This window comes from Vicugna pacos, chromosome 20 (assembly GCF_048564905.1).
Source record: "Vicugna pacos chromosome 20, VicPac4, whole genome shotgun sequence".
NCBI classification, from domain to species: Eukaryota; Metazoa; Chordata; class Mammalia; order Artiodactyla; family Camelidae; genus Vicugna; species Vicugna pacos.
In genome coordinates this window covers 24,300,716-24,324,745 of record NC_133006.1, presented here as the reverse complement: position 1 = coordinate 24,324,745, position 24,030 = coordinate 24,300,716, and the positions used below count along the sequence as shown (strand labels likewise).

The following is a 24,030-nucleotide window of genomic DNA, read 5'->3' as shown; positions in this document are numbered from 1 at the left end:
ACGCAGGCTGGAAGACACTGAAATTCTATCAGGCATCTCACCCTATACTTCTCTGCTTGACAAGAGACAACGTGTTAAACGCTGCTCTAAGGCCCAGATCCCCTACATGGACCGAAACTTCGGGTATATCAGTTTCTCTAAACCATTCAATTTATTCTTTGAACAGATCCTCCGCACAATTACATCTCTGTCCTGAAAAGCCCTTGGCTGCAATTTTGTTTCTTTCTAAACATTATCATTAGGAAACTCCCAAGGAAATGGCAGGAGGGCAGTCCCCTCCTTCCTGCTGAGATATCTGGGGGAGCAGCGGCTTACTGAAGTTCATGTCTTGGGTCACCAAAGGACCAGCTGTTAGCAGAACAGGGTGCCGCATTTCTCCCCAGTTTTCGCTGAGCTAAGCAATTCTGTCTTTCCCCAGAGCTACCGCAGCGGGGAGCTTTCAGGGCGTGCCCCATTCCACCTTCCAAAGCCTGGCACCCCAGGGTTCCCAATTCCTGCATCCCGAAAACTACTCTTTTTACACCAAAACACTCAGGCATAGAGGAAAAAACTCTTGCGCAATGTCATTTTTCTTGAAAAGACCCAAATACCTAAAACCCCAAACCCAGTACCCACCCATTCGTCCTTTCATTTTCCAGCGTGGACAACAATAGAGGACTACAACTCCCAGGGAAGACTGCGCTCGTCCACCCCGAGCAGGGACCAATGGACGTCTGATACATGACCGGCAAGGACTAATCAGGACCAGCCTCGGTGAGGCTTTGTCTCCCCACAGCGGCGCGGGGCGCGTTCTCCCGCCTCCTGGCCCCGGCGCACGCGCGCCCCGCCCTGCCCGCCTTTCCTCCGCGCCCTCCCCTCTCCTTTCTCCCTCTCAGAACCTTCCTGCCGCCGTGTTCGGACCTCGCTGCTGCAGCCTCCGGGGCCGTCCCATCCTTCCAGCCTGCGACCAGCAGCAGAGAAAAACAAATTACATATCATTTTCTTGCCCCGTACACACCTTGAGGCGAGCAAAAAGATTAGAATAAATTTTAACCATGAGGGAAATCGTGCACATCCAGGCCGGTCAGTGTGGCAACCAGATCGGTGCCAAGGTAAGGAATTTTAACCTCTTTTAACTATATTTCTTTCTGAGAAGAGAAAAATCCAGTCAAATTGTGAAGAATGGTTATGAAACATTTGCACCCTCTATCTTTGGTCAAGCTTCCCCCCTCCCCAAAAGAAAGTTTTATATGTATACTACATGTTTGTAGCTATGATTTGCTTTTGAAAAATGGGGAATTATTTTTCTCAGCATGCTCCTTTTGGAGAGGCTGTTGAAAGCACCCTTCAGGTTTAGGGGGCCGGAAAACCGAGCTTCTGTAAAATTTCACTTAAAAGGGGTTCTCCTAACGGTCCGAGGAGCGGGGAACGAGGGTGATGCGGAAACGGCCCGAGACAAAGCGAGGCGGGGTTTTTCCCATGTGCATCCCCGTGGCGGGGCTTCGTAGGGCTAAGAGGAAAGGGGTGAGGCTGGTGGGTAGCTGCAGAGAGGTCGGATCCAAAGGTGGGAGACGCGACGCGCCAGGGTGGGCTGCATTACGCGATATCCTTTACAAAAGATCAGGGATACCCGCGCACACGCGATCTCCAAAGAGCGGTCCAGCAGTTTTCCGTGTATGGAAGGCTAGTATGTGCTGGATTAACTACACTCCCTTTCATTTACCCTTACAGAGACCCTTTCAGGGCATGAAGATACGAAGATAGAAGTCGAGGGGAAAGGTGGGGTAGGGGGCTTTCTTTAAGGGGTCCCTCAGGGCTAAAGGGTAGGACAAAGGGGAAAAATCCTCATTTAAAGCAAGGGGGGAAAGCTACCAAAGAAAATTCCGGGGCCAAGGGAAGGGTTTTTTTTTTTTTTTTTTTTTTTGCGCGCGCGGTTACAGTGTAGCGGGGGAGGGGCGGGGAGGAAGTGCGGCTGCTACGTTGTAGCAGAAGGGCGGGCCCCGGCGCCCCTGGCGCGCTGGGACAATGCGGCCCAGCCGGCCGGCTGGGGGCGCGCTAGCTCTAGCCGAGCCCCGCCCCTGGTGCGCGGAATTCGCGCTTCGGCCCCGCCCACGCGCGCCGCCTCCTTTTGTCGGCGCGCGCGCCGCGGTCACGTGTAGGGCGGGGGTGGGCGCCTGCGGCAGTGGCTCTTTTCTCTGGTCCTGCGGAACCGGGAGGTGCGCTTCTCCGAGCAGGTCGGCCGCCTCTGTCTACCTACCTCGGTGCCTGCGATCGCGTCTTCCCATCTCATCCCAAGCGGTGAAAGCTGCGACTTTCCCGGGGGCGCAGAGGTCTAGGGAAAAGGGTGTGGCCGACGGAAGGAATGCCAGGCCTTAGGGAGGGCCCGCCATGGGCGTGTCCGGAGTTAAAATGGCGGTAGTGGGGTATAATTACCTGAAACTGAGCTGCTGTAACTCATTGCTCTCTGGCAGTTCTGGGAGGTGATCAGTGATGAACATGGCATCGACCCCACCGGCACCTATCATGGGGATAGCGACCTGCAGCTGGACCGCATCTCTGTCTACTACAATGAAGCCACAGGTGAGGGCAGGAGCCCAGAAGCATGGGTCCCATCTTTCCCACTTCTCCCAGCTCTCGTTCCATCCCTGGGAAACCCCCAAACCCCTTTTCCGCGTTGAATGAATCCATCCTTTCCCTTTGGAGGTCTTTCTCAGTTCTCCACCCAGGCCCAAAAATAGCTCTGCTGCCACCTGGTGTCAGCGACTGGAATCACAAGTTTGGGTCCCCGGCTGTCTCCCAGCCCCGAAGTTACTTGCCTTTACGTCTGCCGGTGTTTACTCCTCTACTTTATTCCGTGTAGGTGGCAAATATGTTCCTCGTGCTATCTTGGTGGATCTAGAACCCGGGACCATGGACTCTGTTCGCTCAGGTCCTTTTGGTCAGATCTTCAGACCAGACAACTTTGTTTTTGGTGAGTTATACAGGTAGTAGTAGATACTCTTATTCAACTTACTTGTGTGCAACGGGACAGCAAGAGTTAGGAAATGATTGTACTGGAGAGCGTACAGGGATGTGTATAAGTTTAGTGGAGTGGAGGTAGTGACTGCTTTAGCTAGTTAATGGGGGTGCTGGGGGTGTGTCATAGGGGAGAGAGAAGGAAGACACACCCCCAGTATTACTCCAAAAGTAGAAATGTGGCCATGTATCTTTCACACTTTACTAATCAAGTTTGCCTTCTGACCCCACTGCAGGTCAGTCTGGTGCAGGCAACAACTGGGCCAAGGGCCACTACACAGAGGGGGCCGAGCTGGTTGACTCGGTCTTGGATGTGGTCCGGAAGGAGGCCGAGAGCTGTGACTGCCTGCAGGGCTTCCAGCTGACCCACTCGCTGGGCGGGGGCACAGGCTCTGGGATGGGTACCTTGCTTATCAGCAAGATCCGTGAAGAGTATCCTGACCGCATCATGAACACCTTCAGTGTGGTACCCTCACCCAAGGTGTCCGACACTGTGGTGGAGCCCTACAATGCCACCCTCTCCGTCCATCAGTTGGTGGAGAACACCGACGAGACCTACTGCATCGACAACGAGGCCCTTTACGATATCTGCTTCCGCACCCTCAAGCTGACCACGCCAACCTACGGGGACCTGAACCACCTCGTCTCAGCCACTATGAGCGGTGTCACCACCTGCCTTCGCTTCCCTGGTCAGCTCAATGCTGACCTCCGCAAGCTGGCAGTCAACATGGTGCCCTTCCCACGTCTCCACTTCTTCATGCCTGGCTTTGCCCCTCTCACCAGCCGTGGCAGCCAGCAGTATCGGGCCCTCACTGTGCCCGAACTCACCCAGCAGGTCTTCGATGCCAAGAACATGATGGCTGCCTGTGACCCCCGCCATGGCCGGTACCTCACCGTGGCTGCTGTCTTCCGTGGGCGGATGTCCATGAAGGAGGTGGATGAGCAGATGCTTAACGTGCAGAACAAGAATAGTAGCTACTTCGTGGAATGGATCCCCAACAACGTCAAGACAGCCGTCTGCGACATCCCACCCCGTGGCCTCAAGATGGCGGTCACCTTCATCGGCAACAGCACAGCCATCCAGGAGCTGTTCAAGCGCATCTCGGAGCAGTTCACTGCCATGTTCCGCCGGAAGGCCTTCCTCCACTGGTACACAGGTGAGGGCATGGACGAGATGGAGTTCACCGAGGCTGAGAGCAACATGAACGACCTCGTCTCCGAGTACCAGCAGTACCAGGATGCCACCGCAGAAGAGGAGGAGGATTTCGGTGAGGAAGCCGAAGAGGAGGCCTAAGGCCGAGCCCCGTCACCTCAGCCTTCTCAGTCCCCTCAGCCTTCTTCCTCAACCGCCCCTTTCCCTCAGAATTCGCGTTTTCTGCCTCTATCTTGTTTCTTTTGGGGGGGTGGGTTCTAGAACAGTGCCTGGCACATAATAGGCGCTCAATAAATATTTGTTGTTTGTTGAATGTCTCCTCTCTCTTTCCACTCTGGGAAACCTAGATTTCTGCCATTCTGGGTAACCCTGTTTTTCCTTCTGGTGCCCACTCCTCCCATCTGTCCAGTTAACATTCCCCTCTCTGTTTTCAGGATAACTCTCCAAGAAGCTGGATCTCAGCAGATCCCATTTAGAACTGTGTGCTGAAAACCCAGATGGGTGACTACCATCCTAGGCCCATGTGGTAGCCCAGGGGAAAGGAAACCAAGCAACCTCACAGCAGGGAGAAGTACCTACAAGGAAAGGGTGGGGGTTTGGAGAGGGCCGTCCAAGCTGTGGAAGTCCTAATTTTCAGGTATCTCCCTGCTCTCAGTTTCCAGGGAGGTGTTAACAGTATTATCTCCATTTTCAGTCTCCCTTCAAGCTCTGTCCCTGAGCTGTTTCTTTTGCAGGGGTCTGGCCCCACCCTGTCAAGGGGGATCCTTCGTTCTCTACCACTTCGTTTCCTTTAAGTGCTGGGATCCCTTCCTTTATTCCTGCTCAGAAAGGGGGTCAAGGAGAGACTAGCCTTAATCTGTCAACTTCCAGAAAGGCCCTCCCCATTCCATCTTCCTACATAAAAAATGAATACCAGCCCTTTTGTGTGTTTCTGGAAAGGTGTGTGCTGCCGCCTAAATGTTTGTCATTCCCCGGAGAGGGGACAGGATACCCTGTCTTGGCAACATCTCATCTCTTTTGCTATTGCCTTTCCCCCCTCAACCTTGGTTTTGTCCTATTCTACACTTCAGATTTCTATTTTGTGTTGAACTTGCTGCTTTTTTTCATATTGAAAAGATGACTGCCCCAAGAGCCAAAAATAAATGGGAATTGAAAAAAAAAGTTGCAAGACGTGTACTCATTCAGGGAAGGATTGCTGGTGGAGGCATGGGGCTCAAATTGTTAATGCTATATACTGTGCTTCCCATAGTGATGAAAATACCTTTATACCTTAATTGCTGGTACCCACCACCAGTACCAGGCTTAATAGCTAGGATAGGCATAGGCTCAGATGTAGGATCTAGGGATAGAAAAGGGGAAATGACATGATGTTAAGTGGTTGCCAGACTAGCATCATCAGTGTCCCCTTGAAACGGATATTCTCAGGCCTGCCAATGTATACTGAACCAGAAATGGGTTGGACCCCAGCAGTCTTTTAATGGTATTCCAGAAGAATATCGTGAAAGCATGGAGCTGAAAGCCACTGTTGTGCCACTTCCAATGCACAGCACATCGAGGGTTCCTTTGGGTGGTGGATGTCGCTGTTTTTTGTAATGCTGTGGGTTTTCTCAGTTAACCTAAGGCAATCACTAGCAGGGATGTCATATGATGGTCCCATTCTAAATTAAGGTTATGTTCCACCTAATACCTCATGCTTTAAAGAGCGCAGCGTAACAGCCTCAAAGATATCCTCAAATATAACAATTGGAAATTGAAAAATAATTTACCTTGGCCATATTTTCAGTAATTCTAGGGTCCAATGTAATTCTCAAACAGCTTCCACTTCAGCATGCTTTTCTGACTATAAGCAACTTTGGGGGAAAAATTAATCCTGCAACTCAACAGGACACAAGTTAACTACTGCCTTTCTCCCAGTTTAAAAAGCCTATTGAATGCAAGGGGGAAAGCTGCATTCTAGCATTTATTCTGAATTCTGTTTTATTAACTATCAGTACTTATTAACAGCATTTATTTGACAAGTAAAACTGAAAACCTGTAGACCATCCCCTCAAGTCTCAGTCAGGAAAGAATTCTGGACAACAGGCTCAGACAGTAATTAAGTTAAATACATTGAGGGGTGGGATCATCAGAAGGCTGGCATGGGACCCCTAGGGGACTGGCAGTCTTGGCAGTGTGGGGTTGGGAAAGGGAGCAACCTTTCCCCTCCAAGGCAAGGCACAGGCTGTTTGGCAAGGAGAGATGAGGGTTGGAACCCTGCTGTCAAAGGACAGCTCAGGTAGCCAGCTTAAGTGCATGCAATATGGGGACCATTCAGGCAATGAGGCTTGAGCTACGAGGCTGGGCATCACGAAGGTCGAGGGCTCAGGCTGTTCGCAAAGGCTTGTGGTTCACCTGGCAAAAGACGACAGTGATGACTTAGGGACCAGGTACCCTAATCTCCCAGGACCTCATCTGGATGAATGGGCAACAGGGTAGACAAATTTCCAAGAGTACTGTAGTTTTTTTCTGGCACCCTACCTCACCCCTTTGCCAAGCAGTCATCGTATAACAATGACTGATTTACTGCAAGCCGGTGAAGGGGCCAGAGCCCTGCTTGCACAACCCTCCTTAGCTCCCAATTTTCCACTGCAGGCCTCAGGGAGACTTCAAGGAATCCAGCTTGAAGGTCACTGCTATGGTCCAATGCTTTTATTTATGTATACATTTTTTATTTAACTCTCTTATATGGTACTTACCACGTGCTAAACACTGTTCTAAACAACATGCAAATATTTATTCATTTAATCCCCTTAGCAATTCAACAGGATAGTTACTTTAATTAACCTGGTTTTAAGGTGAAGAAACAGGTGCAGAGAAGATTAACTTGTCCAAGGTCAGTTAGCAGGCACTGGAGCCAGGATTCCAACAAAACAGTCTGGTTCTAGATCCTGCCCTCTGATCTCTACCATAATCTACAGGTGAATAAACAGGCACCAAGGAAAGCAGTGATGGGCCTTGGAATTAATTGTCAACAGGCTACAACTAGCTCCTTCTGTTAGTGGGGTGACCACAAGCACAGGCCCCAGAGACAGCGGGCCCGGGTCTGAAGCCCAGCTTCACCAGCTGTATGCCATGGGCTAAGCTACCTAACATGTTGAAAGTTCAGTTTTTTTACTTTGTAAAGCCCTACACACCCCAAAGGTAGTCTGATTTAAAAAATTTTTTTTTAAATCATTTTGTGTAGAACCTTAGCACTGTGTCTGGCACACGGAAAGCAATTAATAAATGTCAGTGGCCCCCAGACCTCCTGGGTGCTGGGCCCGCTGCGTCATGTGCCACAGGAACCTGGCAATTTGGCTCCATGGCCCCCACCCTAGAGGCCCTCACCTGGGAGATGCTGACGCCTGTGAGTCTCTCCACGCTCTCTGGCAGGCGGCTCAGGATGTCCAGCACTTCCCCAGTCACTTTGGCAGCCCCCATGGCCCCACTTCCACTGGACACCAGTGTGATCTTATTGGCCGAGGTCAAGGGACCGCTGATCTCCTCTGCCACCTGGTAGGTGAGACGCACACTCAGTGCCTGCAGTCTGACCCTGCCATTCCTAAGACTCCTTACCCTGGGTTTTAAGATCCCTGTTCTTCACTACAGCAAGGATCACCCTGCCTCACTCTGATCACTGGTTTGTAATCCCCAGCCCTGATTTATGGCCCCCTAGGCTGGTTCTCCCCAAGTCCCTCATTTCCCCCACCCCTGATTCCCTGGTCCTGTCCCTCCTCTGCTGGTGCCCACATGACCCCCAGACCTGGGGCAGCTTCTCCAGCAGCATGTCCAGTTGAGCAGCCTCCTGGTACAGCTGGAACGCCTCTGCCTTCTTGGCCATCTGCTCGGCTTCCGCCCGGGCTCGGGCCCCTATGGCAAAGGCCTCGGCCTCCCCCCGCATCTGAGGAGGGCACAGGATACTTGTGCTACTGATGGTGGGAGTTAAGGACAAGAAATCCCAGGGTGAGCAACAACTCCTACTCCCTCCACCAACCGGCAAGAGCCAGTGGCTAACTCACCCGCACAGACTCGGCTTCTGCCTCTGCCTGCATGATCAGCTGGGACCTGGGCAGAGAAGGAAGTGGAAGGAGTAGCTGAGGAGGAGCCCTTGCTCTGGGACAGACTCCACAGAAGGGGTACAGGTAGAGGAGGCCTCAGCTTCTCCTCTGGGGGCGCCCAGGTGTGAAGGAGCCCAGAGGGGCCGGGAGGGGTGTTTACTTCTCTGCCTCTGCCAGGCGCTCCAGCCTGTAGCGTTCAGCTTCCGCTGGCTTCCGCACCCGGGCCTCCAGCTCCTTCTCCCGGCGGGCGATCTCCTGCTCCTGCACTGCCACCTGCTGGGCCCGCTCCACCACCTGCACTTGTACCCGCTGCTCCTCGATCTGCTGCTTCGTCTTGGCCACCTGGGTAGGAGGGAGGCTCAGAGTCAGAGCTGAAGAGCAACCGCCCAGGAAGCCAGTGCTCCAGGGCGGGATATAAAAATAGAGCAGCAGGTACGTGAAGTCGGTCCCCAGTGGGCTCATCCTGCCCAGTGGAGTCCATTCTGGTACTGATCTAAGGCACGGTTCGGGGGTGGGTGACCTGATCCTCCCTCCAGTATCAATAGTTAGGGCTGTTCCCCAGGTGGTCTCAGCTTCAGGGCCGCAAAGGGCTAGGATCCAGCCTCTGTTCTCCCTCAGGCCAGGTGAAGCATCCCTCCCTGAGCTCCCATCTTCCTCTATTTCTCCACCGCATCTCCCTCTAGCGTATGAGCATCTGGAGGGCATTGGTGGCCATCCTCTACCTCCAGTCTCTCTCAGATCCATCTGCTTCCCGCCATCTGTGCTGCGGGTACCCTAGTGCAAGCCACTGTCAATTGACTCCTGAATAGCCTCCCACTGACTTTCTTTTTGACGTGCTGTGTGTGTCTTTTTCATTTTTATCTTTTGTATGTGATCCAAATTCTAACAAAAAAGTAAACAGTGATAAGCAAGGTTCCACCTACTTCTCAAGCCACCTGGTTGGCTCCCTTCCCCAGAAACAACTATCGTGACCAGCTTCTTGCGTATCCTTCCAGCAACTACAACATGTATACAGAGGCCTCCTCTCACTTAGGCGGATTGCATTTTCTTATCTCTTGGAGACTAGAGGGATCAGAAGGCTCTTGACAAGATGTGAGTGAGTAGAGGTTTGGGCACTTCTCATCTCACTGCTTGGACACAGCCATGCACCTCCCTGTGGGGCCCATCAACACAAGAGATAGTGCTCCTGCCTCTACTGGGCCCATCTGTTCACTCCAGAGGATGGGTGCTTCTAGAGATGACACCATGTACTGTCTTTGACCCTAAAATTTCAAACTTGTTCCAAACTGGACTATTTGCTCTTGACCCCAGTGTGCAGGATCACAATGGTCCTGTGTTGGAGCACTCACCTCAGCCTCTCTCTCCTTTGGCCCACTGTTTGGAGAAACTCAGCCTCCAACAGCTCCCTCAGAAAGACTATGTGGGCAATACATTTTTTGAGATCTTGTTTCTCTAAGATTTTCATTCCACTTTTCTGTCTGAATGACTATAGGTTGAGTACTGGTGACTACGTTGTTAATCATTTTCCACCAGAATTTTGAAGGCATTGCTCCATGGTCTTCTTGATTCTTGGGAAATCACAAGTCATTCTGATGCCCAACCCTTTGCTTGAGATCTAGTCTTTCTCTCTGGAACCTTCAGATTTTTCCTTTATTCTCAGCATTCTGAAATTTCACAATGATGAGTCTTAAGGTAGATTTTTTTTTTATTCACTGTGTTGGGCTCTTGGTGGACCATCTCAATCTAAAAAGTCAGATAAACATGTTTGAATTTTTTCCACTGTTGATTTCCTTCCACTTGCTTTGTTCTATTGGCTCACCTGGACTAGCCTCTAGTATTCTTTCCGAATGTTTCCATTTGTTTTGTTCTATTTTCTGGGAAATTTATTAGAATCTCTCTTGTATGGTGACTTAAAAATTTTTTTTAATTTCTAAAAGCTCTTGTTTTTGGTTTGTTTTCTATAATCCTGATATCCTGGATGTGAATTCTTCTCTTATCTCACTGAGGATATTAATTTGGGGGGGTAATTAGGTTTACTTGTTTTATTTTAGAAGAGGTGCTGGGGATTGAACCTAGGACCTTGTGTATGCTAAGCATGCACTCTACCACTTGAGTTATATCCTCCCTGCTAGAGGATATTAATTTTTCTAAGCTTTCTTCTCCCTGCACAGTATGTATCCTTCAAACTGCTTTGCTACTTGTGGTTTTGGTCTAGTCTTCCATGTCGCAGGATTCCCTCATATGTCAGGTAGTCCTTGCTTCTTTGCTCAGAGAGGAAGGTCTGAAACACCGGAAAGAAGCTGTAGGTATGTGGGTGAGGCTCACTGGCTTTCAGCCTCACTCAAGGGTGACCTGGGCAGATCATCTGCTGAGGAACCTCTGACTCAGGATCTTCCAATCTTTTCTTTTGGATTGCTTATGTTTCCCACAGCAGTTTTCTGATCTCTTCTTTGGAAGATGGAGGTTCTGGGAGACGGGTGGGGTGAGGGGTAAGGGGAAGCGGCCAGCGTTCAATAAGCAGTCACTTCATGCCTGTTACTGGTACAGCATCCAGGCCCTCACCTGTGCCCAGCTGGCCCTGGGTCACATCCTCTGGTTTACTCGTTAGATAATAAACCACCGGAAGTTTACTGGAGCAGTGAGGGAGCCAGACAGGGGCTCTACCTAAGAAGTCACTTTTCATGTGTTTTTCCTTATTTCAACCATCTTCATGACAGCTCCAGAGGCCCCTCGTGCTGCCAGGTCCTGAGCCTCTGATCATTTCACTGTTTTCTCCCCTGCAGCTTTGGGTCAGCTCTCTCAGACCTGCTTAGTCAATTACCATGGCTTTCCAGCTTCCAAAATGATGCTGTGGTTTCTGTTCCTTCTGTTCCTATTCTCTCCACCTTTTTCTTTTTATATCACTCTGTGTGGTTTAATGAAGTTTTAAGAGGGAGTGCAATTAGCTGCATTTATTCAATCCATCATCTTTGAAAAACCTTCTAACTCATCTCCCTGCTTCCTCTCTTCTGACAATCAATTCTCCACATGGCTGTTGGACTGATCCTTGTAAAAACATAAATTAGACCAGAGTGCCTCCCTGCTTAAAGTCCTCCAATAGCTTTCCATTGTGCTTTGAATTTTCTTCTAAGTCTCTGTCATGGCCACCTGAATCCTATGTGACCTGGCCCCGCCTGCCTCCCCTCACTCACAGCACAGCAGTCATGCCAGATCAGAACCCTCCTTTCTGTTCCTGGGACATACCCAGCTCTTTCCTACCTCAGGGTCTTAGCACATGCTGATCCCCTGGCTAGCCACATGCCCCATATAGCTATTTAAATTTAAATTACTTAAAATTAAATAAATTTAAAATTCAGCTCCCCAGTCACAGGAGCCACATTACAAGTGCTTGACATCACAGCACAGATATAGAGCATTTCCATTATCACAGAAAGTTCTATTTGAACAGCACTGGCCTAGAATGTTCTCAGCCCACAACTCTTTACATTGCTGCCTCTTTCTCATCTTCAGGGTTTATCCCATATATCACTTCCTCACTGAAGCTTTCTCTGACCACCTTGACCTAACAGAGTAACTCCCCTACTATATTTCACATCATCCGTTTATTTCTTTCATAGCACTTAAACAACATACTTAGAGCCTGTGAAAGTTATTTGATTATTAGTTGTTTCCTGCATTGTAATGTTAAGCTCCATGTGGGCAGGAATCTTATTGTGTCTTTTTCATACTTATATACTCACCTCCAAAACAATGTCTGGCACACAGTAAGCACTTAATAGATATCCATTGAATAAATCCTGATTTCCCCGGCACCCAGCATAAAGCCCGGCACAGAATGAGGAACTAATAAAAGCTGAACAGAACCCAAACCAGCCCAACCCTGCAACCCTGATTTGCCAACGATGGAAGCCATGTTTAGAAGGTTAAGGATCTTATCCTTGAGTGGGTTAAGTCCCACCCAGGCTAGTGGTTTCCACTCTGTTAATGCTTCTGAAATGCCAATGTGTACACAAATCACTTAGGGATTATGCTAAAATGCAGATTCTGACTAGGTAGGTTGAGCTGGAGCCTGAGATTTTGTATTTCTACCAAGTTCTCCAGGGATGCTGATGCTGCTGGTAAGTGGACCACACCTTGAGCAGCAAATCACTGTGCCACACTCAGGTACCTGTCAAGCCACCCAGGGATTTCACATCACAACTACAGATGTGCTGCACTTCATGCTTTCAGCCTGTACCAACTCTTGGCAAAAATGAATCTCATAATATTGCTCTCCTTTGGTACACGTCTCAAAGTACGTCAAAGTTGTTTCTCGTTATTCATGGCAGTTCCGTTTTATGAAGTAGCCATCAACACTGAATTAACAAATACTTTTGTTCCTAGGATGCAGGGTAAGGTTCCTGTGAGCCTCTGGTCACATTTTCATCAACAGATCAATATATACCCTTGTTTTATGTGTGTTTCTGCTTAAAGACACCGTACGTAATATATGCTGTTAACTCATTAACAACGAAGTCACAGCCAACAGCACTGTAACTCATGCCTGAAGGAAGCTTATCTAACACACTTATTTTCAGTCAGGCACGAACGTCACAGACTTCTTGCACTTAGGAACACTAGACAGCACTTCGGCACGAGGGTTGGGGGTCATTTTAAACTATGAAATCACCGACAAAGAGCACAAAAGTGTGAAAAATGTGGCAGTGAATATACTGTGAAAATGACACCGTTTATAGTATAAGAGTCAAAACAAGAAGGCAGAACATCTTGTTCAACCTCAACTGGGAAGCACACAGCAGGCAACTGAAATTGTTCCCCACTCTTGCAAATGGTCATCAGTACCGAGTACTGATTCTGGGGTAACCAATCAATTCTGGCAATGAGGCAAATTCTCAAATATGGGATCCACAAATGATAAGGATCGGCTGTACCTCTGGGCTCTGTCATCTCACTTTGTGGGATTCAAAGCCCAAGTCCACATTTTCCTTCCTCACACCCTTCTTCGACCACCAGAGCTGCTGTGAGCCCATGAAGTAGCCCGTGCAAATTAGGAAAAGGTGCCCCTTCCTCTGGGTGGATGAAGATCTAGTGACCCAGGCCCGATGCACAGCTTGGCGAGTGAAGCAAGGGCTGCATCCTTCTCATCCAGGTGCCCCTGCACAGGGCACAACCTGCCCCAAGCCACGATCATCCCTATGGAACATACCTTTCTGGACCTTTCCTTTGCTTTTCAGCTATGTGTTTAGATCTTTAACATCTTCCTCATACAGAGGAGCTGGGTTGCAAATGGAGGCCCAAATAAGGGAATCAGAGTTCGAATATGAGAAAGAGTGGTGGCCTGAGAAGAACGGGTAGGGAGTGAAGTCGAGCCTGGCCATTGGGCCAGCATGAGGGCTCTGACCTGTAGCTGATAGGCCAGATCAGCCTGTGCTCGGCGGGTGTTGACCTCGATGTCATATGCGGCCTTCTTCAGCTCGTAGTCCCTTTGCGCCTTGGCCATCTCGATTTCACTCAGGTACTGAGCAGACACCTTTTCCTGCTTGGCTTTGGCCTCCTGTCCATGCAGAGATCAGGCAGGAAGTCAGAGAAGGGAGAAGGCCCCAGGGAGAGAACCAGCTCTCCGCCAAGCTTCCCCATCTTTACCCCAGGCCTGGCTTCATCTGTGTCCTCGGCCAACACCAATTCACCAGCCCCTAATCCATCCCAACTCCAATAAGCCCATGGTCATCCCCATCTCTCTCACCCGGATCCCAGCATCTCTCTTAGCCTCTGCTTCCCCAATCCGTGCATCTTTTTGGACTTGAGCTGTTCGAGCCTTCCCCAAGGAGTGCAAATAGTCCTGTGGGAGAGACAAAGATATCACAGTCTTCGGGAAGGTTTAAGAGATGAGAGCAGGGAAGTGGGGAGAAGGAACGGTCTAGGTTTACCTGATCATCGTGAATGTCCTTTAGGGTGTAGCTGACCACACTGATGCCCATGTTGACCAAGTCTGAGGAGGCCACTTTGAAAACCTGTTCTGAAAATTTCTGCCTGTCCTTATAGATTTCCTAGGATAACAGGAATGGAGGGAAAGAGGAATGTAAGCTCTAGATCCTCTGGCCGCTGTCTCCTATAGGCTAGCTCAGTCCTTGGGTATTCCTCCACCCCCTCACTCTGGAATCCCTTCCAGATCTTTCCCTGCTCTCAGGCCCACCTCCACAGTCATATGGGCCATGATAGCCCTCTGGTGGCCCTCCAGTGTCTCCAGTGCAATGTGGGCAATCTCAGCCTCTGTCTTTCCCAGAAACATCTGGCAGGCGGCAGCCAACATCTCCTTGTTCTGGCCCTGGATTTTCACCTGTAGAGCGACGGAGGGTGTGGTGAAGGTCTCAAGAAGCCAGGCAGAAATTAGGGAGAGAAGTGGGGAGAAGTCAAGTGCCTTGGAAGTCCCTGGAGAAGCTGAGACCAGCAGAGAAATTTCTCTGCAGGCAGAGGATGGGAAGACCATGGTCAGAAAATTCTTAATGTCTGGGGACAGAGAAGGTGAAAGGGGGAGTGCACTTTGGGGGAAAGGCTCTGAAAGCCTCACCTGGGCAATGCCAGTGACTGAGATGGGGACCCCATGGCGAGTGTAAACCTTTTCACTCTTGACATTGAGGGTCAGTGTGTTGAGAGAGATCCTAAGAGAAAAAGAAGGGGTGGATAGTGAGAAAAGGAGGAAAGAGGAAACAAGGGTTCTCCTTTCCAAGTTCTCTTCTTACCTACCTCTGGATTTGCTGGATGCAGGGTAGGACAAAGACACGTCCTCCAGCCACCATGACTGGGGGGCTCCGGCAGAAACCTGCAAGATGAGGGGGCAGTGAGCTGCGGTGGCCGATCGCCCTGGCAGAGCTGAAATGTGGAAGACAGAATTGGGGAAGGGAGAAGGGCAGCAATCCCCAAGAGGAAATATGGGAGCTGGCGCGGGTGGGGGACAGTTTTGGCCTTGGAAGGGTGGTGGCTGGGAACAATCACAAGGGGGTGGCTTGCAGCCACGGGGGAGTGGGGTGGGCGGAAGGCTTGGCGCTAGGGAGCTGGTAGGGAGAAGGGGAAGGGGCAGAGGCCACACTCGCAAGGGCTTGGGGGTCACTGGCTGAGAAGAGAACAATACTTACCAGAGACCACCATGGCCTCGTTTGGACCACAGGTGAAAAACATGGCTCAGGTTGGAGCTGGAGGAGAGAGAAAGCCTTTGCGGACGGAAAGCGGCGCCGTGGCGTCCACAGAAATGAACCCTTTCCTTTTCCCGTCAGTCCCGCCCAGTCTGCAGCCACCGCGGCCCCGTCCTTTCCGCACCCATGGATCCGCTAAGGCTTTCCCCGGCGAAATTTCGCAGACCTCGCTGCCCCTTGCCGCGTCCCCGCCTTCAGTGACAACGGTTTCTCCCTTATCTGATAAAAACTCTCTGGCCCCTAGAGGCCCCCAGACCCTTGCGTCCCCCTCCCTGCTCCTCCGCAGCCATCTCCCCTCCCCCATCTACCTTCCCGGACGCGGGCGGCGGCCAGGCGGGGGTCCTGGGCAGGGCCGGGGACGCGCGGGGGACCTGGAAGGTGAGCAGGGGGCCGCTCGCGGACCACCTTCCTGGAAGCTGGCCCCGCGCTGGCACCCGCGCCCCCCACCGGGCCGCACCCTGTTGCTGCGGCAAACGCAACCCCGCCCCCCGCGGCGGACCAACCCACCCCTCGGCCCCGCGCGCTCGGCCCGCCCCTTTCCCGGCAGGCCCTGCTCTGGTCCGCAGCCCGCCGGGCCCACAGGGGAAAGGGGGAGGGTGGGGGCTGGGGCTCCGTTTCACCGCCCTTCCCAGACCGGGAGCTCCGCCCAGGCCGTCCCACGCCCCGCCCAGTCGCGCGGGACGTGACCTCCGTGTGTCGCGCAACCCGGGGCAAGGGAGACCGACTCATCTTGGATTTGCCCTGCGAGAACTGGGAAAACCACGAACTGGGCAACGAACCACAGCGTCCGGTCACCAGATGCTGGGTTCCGTGACTCTGGCAAGCCAGGGGAGGAGCGCACGCTGGGGACTTGGTCACGGCTGCTCCAGCCTGGCCCTGGCGCCTGAAGGCAAGGAGTGGGGAATCGCCGCTTGCAAAGAGAGACTCACAGAACTGCTGACAGTTAATCAAGTTTATTTGTGTTCACAGAACATACTGGGCGACCCCACAGCCGCCCTGACAGCCCACCGATCCCTCAGCCACCCCTTGGGGGCAACTCCGAGATCGAAGGCCAAGGACCTTATTCCCAGCGGTCCGCCGAAGCGTCGCACAGTAGACTCGCGAGTTGAGATGCTGGAGGACCGAGTGTCACCCGCTAAACCCACCACCCACCACCATTCTTGACTTCCAGCCCCGGCGCCCTCCCGGACCCGGGTCCTGTTCATCCCTCTTCCCTGCTTCGCTCCGTTCTGGGGCCAGCCTCCACCAATCCCACAGAACTCTATAAATACCCAGAGATCTGCACTTGCAGCAGGGGGCACATCTCGCACCCCTGCATAAGTTAAAATAAATATTACAAACACCCCTCCATCACCTGGGGGACATACATAAATACATATAAATATTATTAGGAGCAATGAGAAATAAATTAACGACGCTCTTTCACGATCTGGCCTAGCCCTGGCGTGTCGGTGCCTGTCTCTCCCAGGCTCGGGCTGGCGTCACCGCTGTAGTGTTCTGAGTGTGAGTTGCCTCGGGAGTCCCAGTTTGGGATACGCTCTCGCGCACCAGGTACACCCAGTGTTTCTTTGGTTCTTCGAATTCTTTTGGGAGTACGAAGAGCCCCAATTAGAAGGCGGCCGGGTGTTGCTGGAGAAAAGTGCTGAGGTCCAAAGCGTAGTCTGAGGGCTCCGAGGTTAGATTAAGGGGCTCGACCGGGGGCGCAGCGGTGGGTGCGGGAGACGGGGCGCTGGGGGTGTCCTCCTGGGCCAGGGGTGTCGACACACTCTCTTCAGCCGTCAGGATCTGGCAGAAGATGATGGTGAGCAGGAGAAAGAGCAGCCTTTTGGCAGGGTTCGGATCCTCGACTGGCAGCTGGCGCCGGACCTGAGAGGGGGGACAACAAAGGGAACAGGTCAGGGCCCAGGCGTCCGGTGGTTCACCCCGCTCTTCCCCCGGGCTGTCCACTTCGGCGACACTCACCACTCGTGGGTACAGGACCCTACGGCTGCGCTTTCGGTGCCCGCGGGAGGCGCTGGGGCGCGCAGCGGGTGCCACCGCGGGCTCTGGGAGAGGGTCGAAGGTGAAGATCTCAGGACCGGAGCCCCTCCGGGGTCCCGGGCTGGTGGAGGGGACCGGGGTCGGGGCCCGCAGGACGGTCATGGTCGGGAGGGAGCTGCGAGAGTGACACATGGTGCGCTGAGCTGAGCACACGGATGAGTGGGGACCCGCAGCCCTGCAGAGCTAGTTAAGCACCCCGAGAACTGGGCGGGTCCTTCTCAACTCCACCCGCGGCTGGGAGCGGTTGGCTGGCCGGCTGGAAATTCCGAAGATTAAGCAAAGATGGGGGTGGAGACTTGGCCAGCGCAACGGTAGGCGGTCAAGTATGTGTTGTGTGAGTTGTGAGTGGAGGCGGGTGAAATCCCGGGCTGCGGGCACATGTCGGGACATGTGGCAGCTGGAGAGGGGCCCACAGACCGTTTGAAGTGTTTCTGCCACAAGCCCCATCTTTGGGAGGCAGGACAGCTTACAGAAGGAAGTCTGGCCACCCTGGTGCAACACTGACCAGCTAAGTCCAGGAACCAGTCACACACACACACACATTCAGACATTTGTAGGGACACAGAAAACACACAGTGTAAGAGAGAAGTCATTACAGAAATAGCCATGAAGCCTAAGAGAAACAAACACACTAGCACACAGAGAACCCTGCCTGCTTTAGCGCACGCACACACACACCACCTTGTAGAGGCAGAAAAATTTCCCCTTCTTTATTCTAGTTTCTTTGGCTGGTCTAATAATTAAATTGATACAGGACAGAGTAACTGGAAAAAACATTTAATTGCAGACTTGCAGGAGCCCATGAAGACTTAAGACTCAAAGTCGGTCTGGCAATTGACGCTTATATACCTTCCTGAGCTAAGGAATGAGACTCGGGCCTGGAGCTTGAAGGGGAGGTGGGTACTTGACAGAAGGCTGAGAAGAGCAGGTGTTGGGTAATTAAATGGTTGCCCTGCCAAGCATCTCTCTCTGGGCCAGGTCCCCTACTTAAATTATGTAGGCAGTTAAGGGAGAGGTAAAACGCTTTTCCTGAGTCTGCTGGGTCTTGACTGCCTTCAGCTCAAAATAATCCACATGCCAAAGTGCACATTGTAGGGTGGCCTATTCTGCCATATTCCCCTTCATTATGAACTTCACACACACGGAACAAAGGTGCAGAGATGGCACAGGGGCAACCCAGCAATGTACAGAAATGTTGATACATGCCTGGAGCAGAGGACCACAAAATACCAAGGCAAGAAGTTAGCAGCCACCTCCTTTTTGTCCCCCATGGTCTGAATCAACTATCAAAACTTACAAAAAGAACATTTAAACTATGAGACATTAGGCAAATGCGATGATAATAACTCAAGAGAAATTGACACCTCTCCCTAACTGCCTTAGAAACAGCTGCTCATGGCACAGAATTTAACAACTTTTGAGCATTCACCGGGGCAAGGCACCCTGTTTAAAAGGTCCCGTAGAGAATACTGAGGTGGGTTTCAGTGTGTATGCTGCTGAGAGCCACCAGCCAGAAACAGTGGGCACCACAGTTTCCAAGAAAACAGAAGACTAAGTGTTGGGGGACCTAGTCGAGCTACTGTTCCTGTCTGTCTAATCAATCAGATGAGGGGGAAGGGTATAGCACAAGTGGTAGGGCACAGGCTCAGAATGCAAGAGGTCTTGGGTTCAATCCCCAGTACCTCCTCCAAGCAGAAATCAATGAATAAGCCTAATTATCCCCCCCCCATAAAAAAGAAGAAAAAGAAAAGAAAAGAAAACCAAACAAAACAAGCAAAGAGTCAGGCGAGGCTTCAGGGAAGAATGGCATTGGAGATGACCTTGAATAGTGGGTGGGATACCACACAGTCAGATGTGGAAGATGACTGAGAAAGAGAATGGAATCAGCAAAGGCCTTGAGCTGGAAAAGTACAGGATGTGTTTGGGGAATCACAAGAAAAACAATCTCAGGGTAAGTTTCCCGTAAAGGAGTAGTGGTGAAACCCATCAGGACCCTGTGGGGCCCTCAGAAAAAGACTTCAGCCTCCTAGACTTTCCCTGGGTTCCAGAGTAGATTCCAACTCTTACTAATAAGGGAAGGAAGAGAATGCAAAAACAAAGAGGAACAGCCAAGAAATAATAGTGCAGATAAAGGACTGGTTCCCCTTTATGAAAGATACATAATATCTTTGAGTTCTTCTGCAGGAACTAAGGCCCCCACCGGTGGAGGAGGGCAACTCCATGCTGAGCACAAGATTTCTGGAACACCGTCCTGTTACTTCATCACCAATCAATCAGAAGAGAGTCACATACCCTGCTGCCCTCACCTCAAATTTTGCCTTTAAAAACTCTTCCCCATCACCTATCAGGAGTTTGGGGTTTTGAGCACAAACTGCCCCTTCTCCTTGCTTGGTGCTTGCAAAAAATCTTTCTCTGCTTGACTCTGACATTTTAGTTTGCCCTCAGTGTGCATCAGGTATGCAAATTGGGGTTCAACAACAGTGGAAAGTGATGATGGCTGGAAAGGAATTGGGCAGTGGGGAGAGCTTGGCTGGCAGGCCAGGAGACTGGGTTTGACTCTAGACTGGGGAGCTTGTGGGTCATAAGGTGACATCAAAGGAGGGCAAGTTCAAAGCTGGGAATTGAGTGGGATGAAAAATATGCCCTGGATGGGGAGACACTGAAGCAGAGACAGTATACTACTAGAGAGGTTCTGGTAGAAGGAAGCAAGGTTCTGAAATGGGCTGTGACACAGGGAACCAAGAGAAGGGATGTCTCTAAGAAACATTCGTAGCATAAGATGACCAGGATTTAGTGATAAGATGGATATCATTAGGGTCAGGGAGTGTGGAGGAGGGCTGCTGACAGCAAGAGGATGGAGGGGTCAGAGCTAACTCCTTAGATGTGGGATGCATCTGGCACAGAGCCTTGCACCAGATCACATTTATGCCTGGTGCTCAGGACGAGCACATGTATGACCTCTTCCATTAGAGGCTCTGTCACATGTCTTTGTGTCTTCTGTAGAATCTTGCAATCTGTCTTGCATGTAGGAGTTTTTCCATAATCTTGATAGATAAAAGATGAAAATGCAGAATGGTAACTGCACATATAGTCTTCACACACTGGCTAGATCAACCCAAGCTTTTGAGACATACATACACTCCTTCAAATCACACATCCAAATTTACAACATCATAAGAAAAGCTGAGGAGGGGGTAGGGTATAGCTGAAGTGGTAGAGCGTATGCTTAGCATGCACGAGGTCCTGGGTTCAATCTCCAGTCCCTCCATTAAAAATAAATAAATAAATAAACTTAATTAACACCCCCCCCCAAAAAAGAGAAAATGGGACAAGTCTCACACAGACACCAAACAAGGAACCCTTGAAGGCATTTCTCAACCAAGGATGTGTGGACATGTACATAAGGAGACAGCCCACAACTGGGTTATAAAGAGACATATTATCGTCATAAATACTATATACACTATTGCTTCCTGGACTTATATGTTGCTTCATTTTACACCCACTACTCCTGTCTAAACGCTTGAGAATTTTTCAGCATTACACACTTCTTCCTGATGAGGCATAAAACACATCTCCTTTACAAACAAAGGCACAGTCCTCTCCCACACCTGCCTTTTACACCCAAGCCCAGTAAGACTACACACTTACCTCCACCCTTAAGCCAAGGCCACCTGCACACCACACAGCGATCAACATAAATACGGGTCGATTTACATGTGTGGACAGGCCCACAGGCTCACACAGACATAAACTGGTGATGGGGGAAGATAGTGAAGATGGAAGAAAATTGCTTGGTGGGAGAGGGGGCAAGGCACCCAAGGTCAGCACTGCATAACTTGTTTATGATGGAAAATTTCTCCAGGGCATTAGGCAGGGGAGGGGAAATGAAGGGGGTGTCAGGCTCCCATTTCGCACTACCTCCCACATCTGGAGCTTGGCTTCCAGCTGGACCTAGTTATCCTCACTGTCCTCCTGGCACAGAGAGAACTTTATTTGTGACAAGGCCAGAGTGGGACCAAGAGAAGAAGCAGAGAGCCCAGATGGCTCACCATTCCTTCTCAACCAATCCCACTCCCATTCCTGGGACCCTCGGAGCGCCAAGGCTCTGCCCCTCCCTGCCACACAGGAAACTGGGGAAAGTTGAGAGTGAATCATTAAGCCAATGAAAGGGTGCGGGGGTGAGGGATGAGGAGTGACTTAAGGCCAGAAAGGGCCAGCGGGTGGGACCAACAGCTGCACCGGTTCTCACTGCCCTAATCCTGGGGAAAGACTTTTGCCGCTTTCCCGTTCCAGCCCTCATTTCCTCCCCATCTGCCCGAGATCACCATGTTTCCTTCATTCCCTTCCTTGACCTGTGTTCTGACCTCCTACTAATCTCTCTCTTAGCCCCTTGTTTGTTTTCTTCCTAAGGCTCACCACAGTAAGAAACCATTTTATGCATTTGTTTACTTTTTGATGTTGTGTGTGTCCCCCACTGGAATATCATCTCCACGTGTATACAAGACCACATCCGCCCTTGTCCTCGTGGTATCTCTGTGGTTTCTCTAGTCCTTGGCCTTTGACCTAGTAGGGGCTTTAATAAATAAATATTTTTAAAATGAAGTATAGTTTATTTACAGTATTGTATAAGTTTCCAGTATACAACATGGTGATTCAACAATTTAATAGGTTATAATCCATTTAAAATTATTACAAATAATGGCTGTATGTCCCTGTGCTATGTAATATACCCTTGTCACTTAACTATTGTACACGTAGTAACCTGTATCTCTTAATCCCATACCCCTGTCGTGCCCCTTCCCTTTACCTCTCCCCTCTGGTAACCACTAGTTTGGTCTCTATGTCTGTGAGTCTGTTTCTGTTTTGTTATATATATTATTATATACATATATATTTAATTTTTTAGGTTTGCATATAAGTGATAATATAGAGTACTTGTCTTTCTGTCTGAGATTTCACTAAGCATGATACTCTCTAGATCCATCCACATTGTTGCAAATGGCAAAATTTCATTCTTTTTTATGACTGAGTATACATATCACATCTTCTTTATCCATTCATCTGTTGACACTTAGGTTGCTTCCATATCTTGGCAATTGGAAATAATGCTGCTATGATCACTGAGGTGCATGTATCTTTTCAAATTGGTGTTTTTGTTTTATTTGGATATATACCTAGGAGTGGAATTGCTGAATCATATGGTAGCTCTAGTTTCAGGCTTTGAGGAACCTCCATACTGTTTTCCACAGTGGCTGCTCCAGTTTACATTCCCACCAACTGTATACAAGTGTCCCTTAATGAATATTCTTAAAGCCACCTCCTCTGAGGAGCTACCCCTCAACCCCAGAGGCGTCTGTTTATCCAGCTGTGTCTCTTTGACTCTTCAGAGGCCCCTACACTTCCTCTTCAGAGAGGATATTGGGGGATGCTCAGCTGTGGGTCAGGGTGATCTGCCATTGAATCAGGAGTACCTGTCCAGGTGGCAGATGGCAAAGCCTTGGCCCTCACCCTTCATAAGTGACATAAGAGTGAGTCATGCCCACCACCCCACCTGAAATACTGCTGTATTGCTAGTCACAGGCTAGAACAGGGGACAAAGGTCATGGGAAGGAGCCAGAATGGGCAGGAGAGAGGGAGACAGATATTTGGGAGTGGGCGTTTCTGTGAAAGGGAAGCAGAGACAGAGGGATGGAGCCTGGTTCTTGGGGTCAGGGATGAAAACTGAAAGCTCTTAGCTGAACCTGGCAATTAGTAGATGCTCAATGACTACTGGTTGAGATGGGTTGAGGTCAAAAGGAAACGTGGGGTGGCAAAAAGAGTGTATGATCATCTAGTGGTGTGTTGACAAAAAATTAACCTGTCAATCTAAGAAAGAAATGGAAAATTTTATTCGAGCCAAATTTGAGGATTATAACCCGGGAAAAGCACCTCAGAAAGCTCTGAGAACTGTTGAACCCAGGAGCACATTTGTAGAAGTTTTTTGAGACAGAAGGCTGTACATCAAATGATGTATTACTGACAGTTTACACAGTCCAGATCTAAGTGTCATCATGTGACCCTTCACAAGACCAGGAAGGAATGTTATCTTCTGAGGCGTTGTCTTGTTGTTTGACCAGGTGTTCTTGCCGATGGGGCAGGTTTGGTCTATGCATAAGGCAGATATCCATTGCACAGTGTTGAAAGAGAGGAAGCCAAAGGGTAGACAAAAAATTTTTATTTTTAATTTTTTCTTGTCTTGCCTCAAACTATGAATTTTATTTCACAGATTTTAGAGGAAAGTAGGTTTAAGTCCCAGCTCTGTTACTTATCAACTACAAGGTATTGGGCCAGCTACTTAACTTCTCTGAAAACATTTCCTTAATTGAAATGGGGGCCAATTGGCCTTAAGGTCTTTGCAAAGATTAAGAATATGAATAGACACAAAGTAGGTGCCTTTTCTTCGGTGGCCATTATTACGATTCTGGGAAGAGGGGCTGCTTTGGAGCAGATGTGGGCAGCAGTGAACTGACCCGGGAGTCGGCGACCAGGATGAGGAAACAGCCTCCACATGCTAAGATCATCAGGAGACACAATT

At 50.3% G+C, this 24,030-nt stretch overlaps 3 protein-coding genes across 3 annotated transcripts; 1 reads left to right on the top strand and 2 right to left on the bottom strand.

The window, feature by feature from the left end:
• The first annotated feature begins 751 nt into the window (after positions 1-751).
• Positions 752-4,460, top strand: TUBB (tubulin beta class I). The gene is made up of 4 exons (XM_006215295.4): positions 752-1,091; positions 2,451-2,559; positions 2,840-2,950; positions 3,231-4,460. The coding sequence occupies exons 1-4, from the start codon at positions 1,035-1,037 to the stop codon at positions 4,286-4,288; spliced, it is 1,335 nt and encodes a 444-aa protein (XP_006215357.1). The 5' UTR covers positions 752-1,034; the 3' UTR covers positions 4,289-4,460.
• Positions 4,461-6,127: 1,667 nt separating this feature from the next.
• On the bottom strand, positions 6,128-15,925 carry FLOT1 (flotillin 1). The gene is made up of 13 exons (XM_006215296.3): positions 15,722-15,925; positions 15,357-15,413; positions 14,968-15,043; positions 14,792-14,882; positions 14,417-14,560; positions 14,151-14,270; positions 13,967-14,062; positions 13,625-13,777; positions 8,384-8,565; positions 8,185-8,230; positions 7,929-8,066; positions 7,514-7,678; positions 6,128-6,538 (listed from the first exon to the last, which is right to left on the bottom strand). Exons 2-13 carry the CDS (start codon positions 15,397-15,399, stop codon positions 6,509-6,511), a joined length of 1,284 nt encoding a protein of 427 aa, XP_006215358.1. The 5' UTR covers positions 15,400-15,413; positions 15,722-15,925; the 3' UTR covers positions 6,128-6,508.
• Positions 15,926-16,350: 425 nt separating this feature from the next.
• IER3 (immediate early response 3) lies at positions 16,351-17,655 on the bottom strand. The gene is made up of 2 exons (XM_006215298.4): positions 17,376-17,655; positions 16,351-17,279 (listed from the first exon to the last, which is right to left on the bottom strand). Exons 1-2 carry the CDS (start codon positions 17,583-17,585, stop codon positions 17,022-17,024), a joined length of 468 nt encoding a protein of 155 aa, XP_006215360.1. The 5' UTR covers positions 17,586-17,655; the 3' UTR covers positions 16,351-17,021.
• Positions 17,656-24,030: the final 6,375 nt, after the last annotated feature.